This window comes from Microplitis demolitor, chromosome 6 (assembly GCF_026212275.2).
Source record: "Microplitis demolitor isolate Queensland-Clemson2020A chromosome 6, iyMicDemo2.1a, whole genome shotgun sequence".
Classification (NCBI taxonomy): domain Eukaryota; kingdom Metazoa; phylum Arthropoda; class Insecta; order Hymenoptera; family Braconidae; genus Microplitis; species Microplitis demolitor.
Genome location: NC_068550.1, coordinates 1,049,552 through 1,063,110, shown reverse-complemented (window position 1 = coordinate 1,063,110; position 13,559 = coordinate 1,049,552). Strand labels below are relative to the sequence as shown.

The 13,559-nt window shown below is 35.8% G+C and overlaps 3 protein-coding genes across 3 annotated transcripts; 1 reads left to right on the top strand and 2 right to left on the bottom strand.

The window, feature by feature from the left end:
- Positions 1-95: 95 nt before the first annotated feature.
- LOC103575659 (origin recognition complex subunit 1) lies at positions 96-3,132 on the bottom strand. Its single transcript, XM_008555514.2, has 5 exons — positions 3,069-3,132; positions 2,564-2,986; positions 2,415-2,496; positions 555-2,345; positions 96-483 (listed from the first exon to the last, which is right to left on the bottom strand). The coding sequence occupies exons 4-5, from the start codon at positions 2,266-2,268 to the stop codon at positions 320-322; spliced, it is 1,878 nt and encodes a 625-aa protein (XP_008553736.1). The 5' UTR covers positions 2,269-2,345; positions 2,415-2,496; positions 2,564-2,986; positions 3,069-3,132; the 3' UTR covers positions 96-319.
- LOC103575658 (splicing factor 3A subunit 3) lies at positions 3,112-5,290 on the top strand. Its single transcript, XM_008555513.3, has 2 exons — positions 3,112-3,415; positions 3,911-5,290. Exons 1-2 carry the CDS (start codon positions 3,203-3,205, stop codon positions 5,198-5,200), a joined length of 1,503 nt encoding a protein of 500 aa, XP_008553735.1. The 5' UTR covers positions 3,112-3,202; the 3' UTR covers positions 5,201-5,290.
- Positions 5,291-5,370: 80 nt separating this feature from the next.
- Positions 5,371-13,228, bottom strand: LOC103575657 (serine protease-like protein). The gene is made up of 9 exons (XM_008555512.3): positions 13,151-13,228; positions 11,788-12,573; positions 11,519-11,701; positions 9,046-9,403; positions 8,809-8,975; positions 8,152-8,607; positions 6,833-6,987; positions 6,361-6,650; positions 5,371-6,290 (listed from the first exon to the last, which is right to left on the bottom strand). The coding sequence occupies exons 2-9, from the start codon at positions 12,559-12,561 to the stop codon at positions 5,518-5,520; spliced, it is 3,156 nt and encodes a 1,051-aa protein (XP_008553734.1). The 5' UTR covers positions 12,562-12,573; positions 13,151-13,228; the 3' UTR covers positions 5,371-5,517.
- Between the last annotated feature and the right edge of the window lie 331 nt (positions 13,229-13,559).

Sequence of the window (13,559 nt, the reverse complement as noted above, 5' to 3'; positions counted from 1 at the left end):
ATTCTAAGCTGCCCAACTTCCCTTATTTTCTCTATATTTATCATATAATTAGAAAAAAAAATTTATATAATTACTATTAATGAAAAATATTTATTTTATTCTTTTTACAAAAATCAGTCATATTTTTTTTACGTACGAAAATTCATTGAATGACCGGAAAAATAATAATAAATCGCTAACTAACAAAAAAAATAATAATAATAAGTCATAAATTAGTGTCGTAACTACAAACTATCATAAAAAATTTAAACAATTGTCAATGCGAGGTGTAAAGTAAAGATTTAGCAAATTAACAATTAGAAAAAAAATAATAATAAAATTATAGGTCAACATTCTGCAACGCGTAGTGAACATCATCACTGGAGACATTGAGGAACAATCTCTGCATGATATCGCATCGTGGCTCATCGCAAATAATCAATCGGAACGCACTCAGACGATTGCAGATCCCCAGTGCCTGAGTAATATTAGGACTCGCAACACCTGGAGCATGAAAAAAAAACGTTATCACACACCAGCGATTTGATGGACAATAAAAAGTAAAAGCTTCAAACCTTCAAAGGAACATAGAGCTTCAAGTTGTTTATAAACATTAATAAAAGTTGTTTCTTCAACTCCAGTGCGCGTTATTTCAGCGCAAACAGCCTGAAGAAAAACACGTTCCATTTCCGAACAATGTTTGATAGCGCGTACTTTAACACTGGCAATCATTTCCGTGAGAGCTTCATTGACATGCGAAATACCCACGACCTTGGACTCCTGCATCTCCGCGATTTCAGTTGCGCGTCGGCAGATATCCAGTGCGCGCCTCGCGTCCCCCGAAACTGCGGCGACTTTCCTGGCTACTAACTGAATCGCGTCGCTCTTGAAAGCGTCGGATTCGTTCAGTCTGGTGATGACGATCTCGTGGAGCTGCTTGAAGTTGTAGGGCTGGAAGGTCAATCTTGTCAACCCCAATCTAGAAGTGACGCGACTCATCAGCACGCGCTCGGGCAGATCCATGGTGTTGGCGATGGTGATGACGACCAACTGCGCAGCTTGCTGAGAAGGCCAGTTCAGTAAATTGTAGACGACGTCCTGCCTTTTGTTGCAGAGTACGTCCAGTTCATCAATCACCAGCAGCGTGATGGAGTCTTTGTCCCCTTTGGATCTTTTTCCAGCAAATCTTTTGTCCAGGGCCTTGTGGGCCTCTTCCCAGGTGGTGCTTTTACCAGTCAGCTGCTTCAGTATCTGGACGTAAGCTTGTCTGGGTTCGGATAGCTTCATTCCGTTTATCTCCACGCACTGAAATGCAGGCAGTCGATTATCGTGAGTTAATTTACGCAGACACCGGATAACTTCATTTACGGTTGCGGTCTTCCCGGTACCGGGAACTCCACTGATGTACATGCACCCGCTACTTCCGTCGGTTATTTTCTTTTCCAGAAACATAAAGATGTCATTGAACTCCTGGTCTCTGCAGGGCAAACTTTTGGGAACCGCGGACACGTGTAACTGCGCTCGAGCTTTTTCTAAAACGGTAACGGGTTTTGATATTCCAGCAGTTCGCGATTGCATTGACGGAGTCAAGAATCGTAAATTACGTGGAGTTCCTTTAGGAGTCGCTGAAACTTTTGCAGACTTAGGAGTCGCTGGAGCTTTTGCAGACTTGGGAGTTGCTGGAGCCTTTGATTTACGTTGAGGTGTCGCTTCCTCGACAATTTCCTTCAATCTCTTGGGAGTCGCCGCAGCTTTTTTCACAGGAGTCCTCAACCCACGGAGTCGTGGAGTCTCTGGCGCTTCCTCCAGCAGTTGAGTTATTTTACTTGGAGTCATCGCGCGCTGAGTTCTTCGCATTTTCGGCTGAAATAACTCCAGACTACTGTCTAGATCATCATCAGATTTGTTCTCTTTGTCCTCAGAGATTTTCAACCCCGACATTTTGTCAGCCATCGCGCAGGCTGATCTCGTTTTGTACTTGGGGCTCTTGGAGCTCGGACTCTGGGATGTGCTCACGTCCCGGTACCTCATCGGCGTGCTGATGCTGGTCCTCAGCGAGGCTCTGCGTTCCGCAATTTCACATTTGTACTGACTCTGCTCAGTTGACCTGCGTATTTTGACAATTATGCCGCCTTCTCTAGGCTTCTCCGGTTCGTTTGTTATTTTTTTAGTCTTCGACGGACTTTTTGTAACTGAACCTCTGTTGCACCGGCTTCTAGTTTCTCGCGTACCCAAATTTGATACATCATCATCCGAACTCACATAAGTCGATTGTCTTTTTGGCGGCATTTTTAATTAATTATTTAATTTCTACTAGAACTATCAATTTTTTCTTCTAAAATTTAATTTCCACTCAACTGCTGATCCTAAAAAATAAAAAAAAATTAATTAATTAAATATCTAATAAGTAAATAAATCAATTAAAATAAACTTACAATAAAATGCATCAAAGCGGATTTTTCAACGGAACCTTAACAATTTTTTGATTTGAATTCAATTCGAATTTGACTCCCGGTTCTAGAACAATTGAAAATTAATTAGTTGACTGTTTAATTAATTAATTAATTAATTTAATAAAACAAACCAAATTTAATTTCCGGTGAACAAAAATCATCTGAATCATAAATTTCAAAACTATCGTCAATATTTTTTCTTTTATTATTGACCCTCTTGGGAGTTTCCTCACACAATAATTTATTAATTACACTAGTGTCTAATGAGCAATTAAAATTTTCTTCGTTACTTTTATTTATTAATTTACTTTTATTTCCTTTAAATTCTCTGCTTTTAAAACTTGACATTTTTCCCCCAACAATTAATTATTTACTTGAACTCTTCATTATATCAACAATTAAATAATCAATTACCATATATACATATATATATAATTAACTCTTATTATTGTCATATATTTTAATTTTAACAATTTAATTCATACACTTTTAGTAAACAACTAAAAATAACCTCAACTTTTTGCGCGGGAATTCATAAATTTCTAAATCTAAGCCTGAAACAAATATATAAATATATAGTATAAATATGTATTATACATTATCAATATATGATAAATATATGAATTTCTATATTACCAACGTTGATGAAAATCAGACTTTAAAAATTCATAACCTCTAATTTAAACCGGACTTGGATCTGGCACTGGATCAACATTCAGTGTCGTCGGTTGTTTGTTTATTAATTAATTAATTAATTAATAGAATAAACAATGGAAACTCTATTAGAACAACAACGTCGTTATCACGAGGAACGTGAGCGGCTGATGGACGCGATGGTAAAGGAATTACTTCACAAAAAACCAGGACATCGGGACAGTATTAATTCAGAGCATCGTTTAAAAATGTTGTTACAACAATACATGGACTGTGCAATGCAATTACAAGATTTATATGAAGATAAAGATGGTCAGCGTAAAGAAGAAGTAAGTATTTATTTAAATTTATTTATTTATTTACTAATAATAGACTACAGTAAATGTGAGCGCAGCAGACATGAGACGATTATGAACCCAGCAGACAGACAAATTTAAAATTATAAATAAATAGAGTTAATAATAAAAAAAAAAAAAAATATTTACAAAAAATGCACTTATTTATTTTTAAAATTTTTTAAATGTGCATTTTTTCAAAATTTTATTTTATTAATTTACTCCATTTATTTATAATTTTAAATTTGTATTTTGCAACAGACAATTAATATTTTTTTAATTTTTTTTTCAAGTCAATGACAAAAAAAATAAAAAATAAAAATATGCACATGTAGAAAATTAAAAAAACTACAAGTGCAATTTTTTCAAATATTTTTTTTTTTTATAATTTATCATTTTACAAAAAATCCAAAAACTATTTAAATTGTAATTCAATAAATTAAACATTTCATTTTTAATTATTGTCTTAATAAGTTGATAATATTTTAGGTCCAAGCGCTGTCAGGTCCAAATGAATTTTCCGAGTTCTACGCCCGTTTAAAATCAATAAAAGACTTCTACCGGCGGCACCCCAATGAAATCAGCGTTCCGATGTCCGTAGAATTTGAAGAACTAGCGAAAATGCGAGAGAATCCAACAGAAGAACTCGCTAATTGGATAGAATTCACCGACGAAGAGGGCTACGGCAAGTATCTAGACCTCCACGAGTGCTACGAGAAGTACATAAACTTAAAAGGTATTGAAAAGATTGATTACATAACATATTTATCAACCTTCGACCACTTGTTCGATATTCCACGGGAGCGTAAGAACGCTGACTATCGTCGGTACCTCGACGCCTTGCTGACCTACCTCTCGGACTACATCGAGCGCATCAAGCCCCTGCACAACCTGAACACTGACCTGGAGGAAGCGAGAAAAGAGTTCGAGGTCCAGTGGGAGCAGAATAATTTCCCGGGTTGGCCAAAAGAAACCGGCAGTGCTCTGACCAATGTCGGAGCGCATCTAGATCTGTCAGCTTTTTCTTCCTGGGAAGAGTTGGCTTCTCTGGGTCTTGATCGACTCAAGTCCGCGCTGATGGCACTGGGACTCAAATGCGGTGGGACTTTAGAGGAACGAGCCCAGAGATTGTTCAGTACCAAGGGCGAGGCTTCGCTGGACCCGAACTTACTTGCGAAGAATAAGAATAAGAAGGCAGGAAAGGGCAAGGACGTGGCCAAGCAAAAGGAAGTCGCTTGTCTTGAGGCCCAGGTTTATCGTCTTGCTGAGATAGTCTCGACTCAGCGGGTCGCAACTAAAGAAAACGTTCAGCGGAAGCAGGCGCGAACTGAAGGCGAGCGCGGAGACTCTGACGCAGAGGCCAGTGCTTCCGAGTCTGAGGAAGAAGACGACAATGAGGTTCCTTATAATCCCAAGAATTTGCCTCTAGGCTGGGACGGAAAACCCATTCCTTACTGGCTCTACAAATTGCACGGACTCAACATCAGTTACAACTGCGAGATCTGCGGTAATTTTACTTACAAAGGTCCCAAGGCTTTCCAAAGACACTTTGCTGAGTGGAGACACGCCCATGGTATGCGATGTCTGGGTATCCCCAACACCGCGCACTTCGCCAACGTCACCCAGATTGAAGACGCGCTCGCCCTCTGGGAGAAACTCAAGGCCCAGAAGCAGGCGGAGAGGTGGCAGCCAGAGCAAGAGGAAGAGTTTGAAGATTCTCTTGGTAATGTCGTCAACCGGAAGACTTACGAAGATCTGAAGCGCCAGGGACTCTTGTAAATTATTTATTTATTTAATTAATTAATTAATTATATGACACGTAATTAAATGAATGAGTGGGTGATAATAAATTTTTTCTGATAAATTTAAGGCGAATTAAAAAGTTTTTTTATCACAGTAAATAATTTTTTAATTACGAACGTATTAAAGTTTTTAATAAAAGTGAATACAATAAAGTTTAAATAAATGATAAGTATATTAACTTTTAGTTTACACGAGTGTTAATCTATACAATTACATGACTAATTTAATAATAATAATAATTAAAATAATAATAGAACTTAAGGTTAATAAATTTTAAGAGGTTCAGTCAGCCCTTAAACGGGAGGTAGGTATTGATTGTCGTAAGGCGGTAAATTGCTTTGCTGACAATCGCATGGTTGGTTGTTTTGTGGTTCGTAATAATAAGGTTGTTGGCTAGGTTCTGGTTGCTGGGAATCTGCTGGTGCAAATGGTCGTGGTTTTTGGGCTGGTACAAAAGGTAAATTGGCTGGTTTATAAGGTCGAGGTTGAGATGGTCCTGGTACAGGAGGTGCAGGTTGTTGTGCAGGTGAATCAAATACAGGTTTGTAAGGTGGTGCATAAGGTTTAGGTTGAGTAGGTGTGTAAGGTTTAAGTTGGGCTGGTGCATAAGGTTCAGGTTGTTGAGCTGGTGCATAAGGTTCAGGTTGTTGTGCTGGTGCATAAGGTTGCTGAGGTTGTTGAGGTTGAACAGGTTCATAAGGTTGTTGAGGTTGTTGTGCAGGTGGATAAGGTTCAGGTTGTAATTTTATTTGAGGTGGACTTTGTAACATATATTTAACCCATGGAACATCAATCAAAGCAAAAGTAGCAACTTGATTAGTTGGTAGACATCCAGTATCTTGAGTATAAACCCCGACTATCTCATAAGTACCATCACTGCGTTCACAAGCCAACGGACCACCCAAATCAACCTGGCACATATTATTCCTCTGCTGATGTGGCTTGACGCAGACCAACGAGTCGTCCACCTCAATCTGCTCCTCGGCGTTTGAAATCCGTTGCCGGCATTCGTTTTCCTCGATTGCGTCGACTTGCACCGAGTGCATTATCGCTCCCGCCAAGTGAGCTAAAGTTCACAACACACAATTTATTATTATTAGAAAAAAATGACAGATGGTTGCAACAAATAAAATTACCTTGCAAAATGTGTTTGCCCCATCCAGTAGAAATGCACTTAGCACCTTGGGGAATGTAAGACTGTTGCGATTGATCTTGCAAGCAAATAGTACCGACATGTCTGTCAAGATGGACATCGTGCTCAAGATAAAGTATCGCAACATCATGAGCCGAGCTCCCAGGCAAGTATCCAGGATGTGGCACAATCGATGCGACTTTGACTATTTCAAATGGCAAAGGCTCTTCGTGTTTTAATTCGTATCCCAATTTCCACTCTCCCGCTTTTACGGAAATATCCTGGGGCTGGTATCTGTAATAATAATAATAAAATCTTTAGTAATTACGGTGCCTTTTTTTCTTACAATGAAAATACCTCAATATAAATGTATAGCCAAGTATTACAGAATAAATTAATGGATTAACGAGCTAGACTGAATTATGTACTAGTTCCAGGAGAAGGGAGGGGTAAGAGTAAGAGTTACTATATCATACCCATCAAGACAACGGGCTGCTGTGAGAACGGCATTTGGCGCCACAAATGCTCCAGAACAAAGGAGTTTCTTTTCCGGAGTGTAAAGTACCATTGCTTCCCAGGGTATTTCACCAAATCCTACTTCTTCTTCTTTTAAATTACTCGGTCGTTGTACCTTAACACAATAAATAATCAATTATTGTTTATTCCCATCTAAAAAAAGTCTACTCCAAAGTTTATGATAGTGAACTTATAAATTTGAGACAATTCTGAAATTTGAGTTGATCATTTCTGGAACTTGGAAAAAATTCAGAGAAAATTTCAATTGCGTTTTTGAAAAGTTCTTATAAAAGTCCAAAATTTTCATTATTGGTGTCAAAATTTCCAAGTCGAATTATTTTTACTTGAAATGCTAAGAAAAACTTAAAAAGTACTCAGTTGAAAATTATTTTGACCCATGGATTTTTTCAGTTTCAAAAATTATTGACTTAAATTTCAGAATCGTCTCTAATTTTTAATTTCACTTTTTTTAATATAATTAATTTATTAAGTTGAGACAAAAAATTACGATCGGATTGAACACGACATAAAAAATGAAATAATATGTGATATTTTTGTTTCAACATTAATAATTATTAATTATTAATTAGTAATTAGATGTAATGGCGCAACGTGTCAGCAGATTAACAATCAGCTGGTTTTGCACTTATGTAAAGGATCGCTAATAATAAAAATAATTATGCTCGCTGTTGTTTGTAAATACTAGCGGGTAATCCAAGTCGATTCAGATGTAACATAAACTGAGAATGGATTGTTATTACAGCTCAATTACTGTTTACCTCATTACGCTATTACATAAGACTAATTACTAGTGATATTAGAGTACAGAGTATTGGAGATTTTTAGAAAATTTTATTTTTAAAATTAGGATTTTTTAATACATTTTTTTTTTTTATTTATTTATTTATTTTTTGTATAAAAATATATGCTATGTCTAGATATATTTAACTAGTAGTGAAAATTATAAAAAAATTATTTTAGCCTCTGAGTGTCTTGATTATTTACTGCTAATTAAAATCATAAAGAATTAATAAAAAAATATTTTTTCTTATTTTAAATCATAAAAATTTTTTTTTCGCTTAATTTATAAAATTCTTGAATTTTTTCTAAATTTTCGGAAATTACAAAAATATTTTTTTTTTTAATTTTCTATAAAAATAATTTCAAAAATTACTCTAGTCTGACCCCACCATAAAATTATAAAATCTACGTAACTTTTTTTTATTTAATTAAAAAAAAAAAAACCCCCCCCGTCGTTTTAAGAGCATTGACCACTTACTGAATTTTTAACACCGCATGAGCTCGATACTTGAGGCGGAATGACAACCGGGTTTGCGTTACTCGGCGATTCAACGAAATTGTTTTTGTTGAAGGGTTTGGGGAAGGTGGGGAAGTTGGGCACATTGGGGTAGTTGACCAGTGGCTGTTGATTATTGGCATTAACATTAAAATTGGGCTGAGGATTTGCTGGAGCTGGGAACTGGGGTTTCGGTTGCTGGGGGATCGCATTTTGTGTCGGAGCTTGGACGTTCTTGTTCGGTACTCGTCCCTTCACTGGAGTCGGAGTCGGCTTCTTGGTCGGCTTTGCCTTCTGTATATTCAAGAAGGTCGGGAATCCCTGTTCGTCGAATCCTCCCGAGTAGTTTGCCGGCAAGTTGCCCGTGGGCCAGGGGTCAACGTAGTTAGGGTCGCGGCAGCATTTTCCGATCACTCCGTTGTCCGGGTTCTTACAGTCCTGCACATAAAAATCAAAAGGTCAGGGATCAATCGGTCAATAAAAGAGACTTTATATATATTGATGTATAAAATATGTTAACTACCGGTCGTTACTGAACCAGGTAGTAGGCGTAATATTCAAATGAAATAAAATATTTTATTTACGGTTACGATGAATAGAAAGTAAATAAATAGATATAATAATTAATATTAAACTTACGCTCAATGGTACGCGTCTCGTAAGCTGCTCTTCGGTTAGCGACAGAGGAGAAGGATTTATCATGCCATCCATGCCACAAAGATTTTCTTCAACACAAATCAAAGCCGCTGCGCAGCCCAATTGCACGTGAGTCGGAATCGGTCCTGGTCCTGTTGGTTCCTCTGGATCTGTATCATTGATCAGTAATTAATTTGATTTATTGAACTCACGCTGGGTAATTATAAATAAAACACCAACCTTGGGGCTTAATGAAGTCTGGTTTTGGGTCTGATGGGTTGCCGCTGTGGTCCGGTGGGAGGTATCCATTGAGAGTGTCTCCAACCAAGGGTTTGCTTCCAAAACTGTTGCTCAATTCGCTTTGTTGGTACTTTGTGTCGAAGAGACCCCCGGTTACTTTGTCGCGGGAGTTATAATCGTTGACATTGACATTAATTTGAGACTGTGATGACCCGTAGACTCCAGCTGACTCGGATGTCTTGCGGTAATCATCGTAGCTACCTGCTGGGACTTGGTCTTGGTGATGCTGGTCTTGATCCTGGTGCTGGCTAGCTGACAAAGTACAGCAAACTTCACGATTGACATCGCACTGTTGTGCCTAAAATTTTTTTTTTTAGTTTTTTAATTACAAAAATAAAAAAAAAACAAAAATTCTTTTCAGTCCCGGCAAAAATTAATCAATAATATTTAATTGTCTTTGCATACTAATTAAATTTATTGGCAAATAATGATAATAAATTAATTAAATATAAATAAATCAGCATCTAAATAATGACAAGTAAAAAGTTAATAAATTAAAGACAATTGGTTTGAATAATTTATTTATGTTTATTAATTTTTAAATTTATTGGCTAATTTTAAAGTTCAAGGCACTTTATTTTGAATTAAAAATTTTTCAATATATATATATATATTAGTATTTGAATACTCGTTTATCATTAATAAATAACTGCGTAATTTAGTCCATAGTGCGGGTGATTTTTATTTTTTATTTTATAATATAAGAAAATATATATTACAGAGAATGCGGTGACATAACATCACTTTCGCCGATCTATCACACTTTGCACATACGAAGGAGGATAAATAAAAATAAAATAACAAGAACCGAGTAATCAAGAGTTATAAAAACCCGATATAATGCTCGCAAACTTTTATTTTCAATTTTATCCTCCTCTTTTTCTCTCTTCCCTCCGATCTCTCCGCCGACTCGCGGGTCGTAATTTTTATCATTTTTTTTTCCCGATCGATTATCCTGTAATTGAATTTGTAAGGACCTGTCAATTGCGTTTATGCAAAGCCTTTTTCATATTTTTTTAGCAAGTCACGGTAAAGTTTTTTTATTTGACAGCTAATTCGCGCGGTGGTTAATTAAAAAATCGAATAATGATTAACTGAATACAGCTAATAATATTTATTGAGTATTGATTATTTATTGTCGATTAAATCATTAGCACTTAAGTGCACTTAGTGACGTATGTCAGTAAAAGTATAGAGATAGGAAGCGACAAATATTAAAATATACAATTAATATTATTGATGAGTTGACGATTTTTCGACTCATCTTGTTGTTATTTTATTTAAGTAACTTTCAAAATTGGGAAATCTTGGCCTTGGGATATTTAAACCTCACAATTACAAACATAGAAAATATAAAAAAGAAATCGTGTGGTATTAAATTATACATATTAGAGTTTAGTTGGATGTAGTGACGACCCAACGTCGAGATGGACAGTACTTTTATAGACAGATTAAGTAAAACGGCCTTTTAAGCCGTTTAAATTTCATTTATCTAGGCTGGAAATAGTGACCGTAAAAAAAGAAAATAAAAAAAAAAAAAATGAAAAATAGGTAGAGTCGAATTCCGATGTAACAGCGACTGTCATTAAATTATTTAGTAATTATATATGGGTTTTAAATTGCTGGGCTGATTATTAAATAAATATATTATGTTTTATGTATACATCGATTTGATCCTGTATGTTATTATTCAGTGAAATTTTAAACTGGGTATTAAATTGTGTGAAAGTTAAATGCCCACCCTCGTTACGCGGGGCATGGGATTGTGTAATACGTTTATAACTTTTTAAATTACCAGATATTAAATGATGATCTAATGAATTATTTTTTACTTTTCATAAATTTCATATATTACACTAAAAAAAATCTGGAGTCCATTCAAAATGATTATGGATTTTATTTGAATTCAAATTCCGATTAGAATTTTTTTAAATTCAAAATTTTTTTAATATCAAAGTAAATTTTACTCCAAGGTATTAAAAAAATAAAAATTCTCCGTAAATTTTTCAAGTGTAATAATAATTAGAAAAAAAAAATTCTGACATATTTGACATTGAAAAAAAAAAAAAAAAAAATCGCGTAAATAAAAAAAGAAAAAAAAATGGACTTCCTTGATCTGTGGAGATTGAATATATCAAAAGCTGCTTCACCTAAAGATTTATAGTCTCCTAAAATAATTATATACATTAAGGTGATTGTTTACGACACAGGTAATTATGATTAACGATTACGTGATTCTATTAATAAACATAAATAAAAAAAATGTTAAATAATAAATAATTTACAAGTTAACTTTTATAAATTAAATTATTCAAAATCCGCGGAAGTGAATGAGCAATTAATAACTAAACGGTAAAGTCATAACTAAAATTTAAAAGTTTATAAATAATAAATAATAAATAAATCAACTTACATCTGAGCGGACTTGGGAGAGTCCTTGCACACTGGCGCTAACGTACCCGTCGTTACAAAGGTGCTTTGGCACGCAGATCCGCGCCTCCCCGCTGCAGGTCACGCTCAGTCCGTTCCCGGACTCTTGCTGGTTGATAGATTGATCCAGGAAAACGTTCTTCGACGCCGTCGATACGTGAGGTAACTAAAAATTTCGTTGCATCATTTATTTTTTTCTTTCGAATTTATTCTGATTAATCGCCTGCTATTAATATTTATAAATTTATTTACCTGAATGTCTTTGGACGGTGGCACGTTTGAACCATGACCAGAAGCTGTTGCTGACGCAGTGGCTCCAGCGTGGGCTTGAGAATTAGTTTTGCTGAAGAACGGATTTTTTGAAGCATCGAATTTGTGTCCTGAGCTTCCAGTATTTGAGTGTCCGGCATTTGTTCCATGGCTCACACTACTGGAGCCATGGTAATTCGTTTGGGAACTAGATCCAGAAGATCCAGAGTTGCTTAAGAATGGGTTGCTTCCAAAATGACCAGATCCTGATGAAGCTGATCCAGAATTAACAGAATCTTTGTTGTTATTACTGTTGGCATTTGACTTGTGACCATCAAATGGACTATTGTTGTTCATCCACCAATACTGTGATCCTTTGTGTCCAGATTCACCCGCGGCATGACTTCCAGATCCAGATGCGTCGTAACTTCCGTGAGCGTTTTCGGTCTGTTGGCTTACATGGTACTGAGTCTGTCCATAGTCGGCTTGCTGTTCGTACCCTTGGTCATTGCTTCCAGAATACGCATCAGCATTAGCAGCTGCGTTGGCATTAGCATTAGCATGAGCGGTTGCAGAGGCGAAGCTGTTGCTGGAACTGTAAGCGCCCGCGTGGGCAGACGCGGATGAAGCCGCGAACGACTGCCCATATGCGTTACCCACTACTGGGTTTTTCTGGATCCGCTGACCGTAGGCATTGTCATCAGATATCTTTGAGTAAGGACTCGCGCTGACACTCGCAAGTGTCGCAAATAATACTATTAACATTTTTCGCTTCATTTCTTACGATTCCTTTAAAAAAATAAAAATTTCACTGTTACTATTTTTTATACTAAAATTTATTTTATATTTTATTGAGGGTAATTTTGACACTTATTATATTTTTCAAAAATTTCATAGAATTTTTTTTGCTAATTTTATAAAAAAAATTACAACTAATTTTAAATATCAGAAAAAAAAAAATTACAAATGACTTTGAATATAAACCCGAAAAAAATAATTTATTAATTTATTCATCTGAAATTAATTAAAAAAAAAAAAAAAAAAAAATTAATAATTAATAAATTAATACAACTAGTGTAATCACAAACAGGTCTCTAGCCACATGAGTACGAGCAGTACACCTTCAACTTGAACGTGACTACCGACTCCATACAATCACTCGTTACATGATCAAGTCTAGACATAAAAAAAAGTTATAGCCTTTAGCATTTATTATTTATTTATATAAATATAAACATAAATATAAATATATATGTATAGATTTCTTCACATCACACACTAGACACTCGAGCCGCGCACTACCCTCAATAAAAAAATTCAAATAAAAAGCCGTTAATGAAAAATATACGAGTGGTCCGCTACTCACCTGGATACGCGCTTCCCAAAAACACGGAACCACGTACGTTATCTCAGAGAGAGTTTGTTTGACTGGCGACTCCTCCACATTGCGGCTTCTCTTATACCATAATCCTCCTCACTCCGCGATACTCGATGCGTTCATCTCCCCCACCTTAAAAAACCTCGAAAATGTACACCCAGACTTAACTCGTTTCATTCCTATAAGTCCGTCCGATCCATACTTCCATATCATGCATACATACATAAATATATACATATATATAAATATGTACCTCCATATCTATGGACATTTTACCTCTTAACTTCTCATCCTATCTGTCCTTCGTATTTTTGTCGCAATAAAAAATTGAATCCAACAATTCCCGTCTGGTCATCTGATATCTATCGATACTAACATTCAAATCTATTTCGCTCAA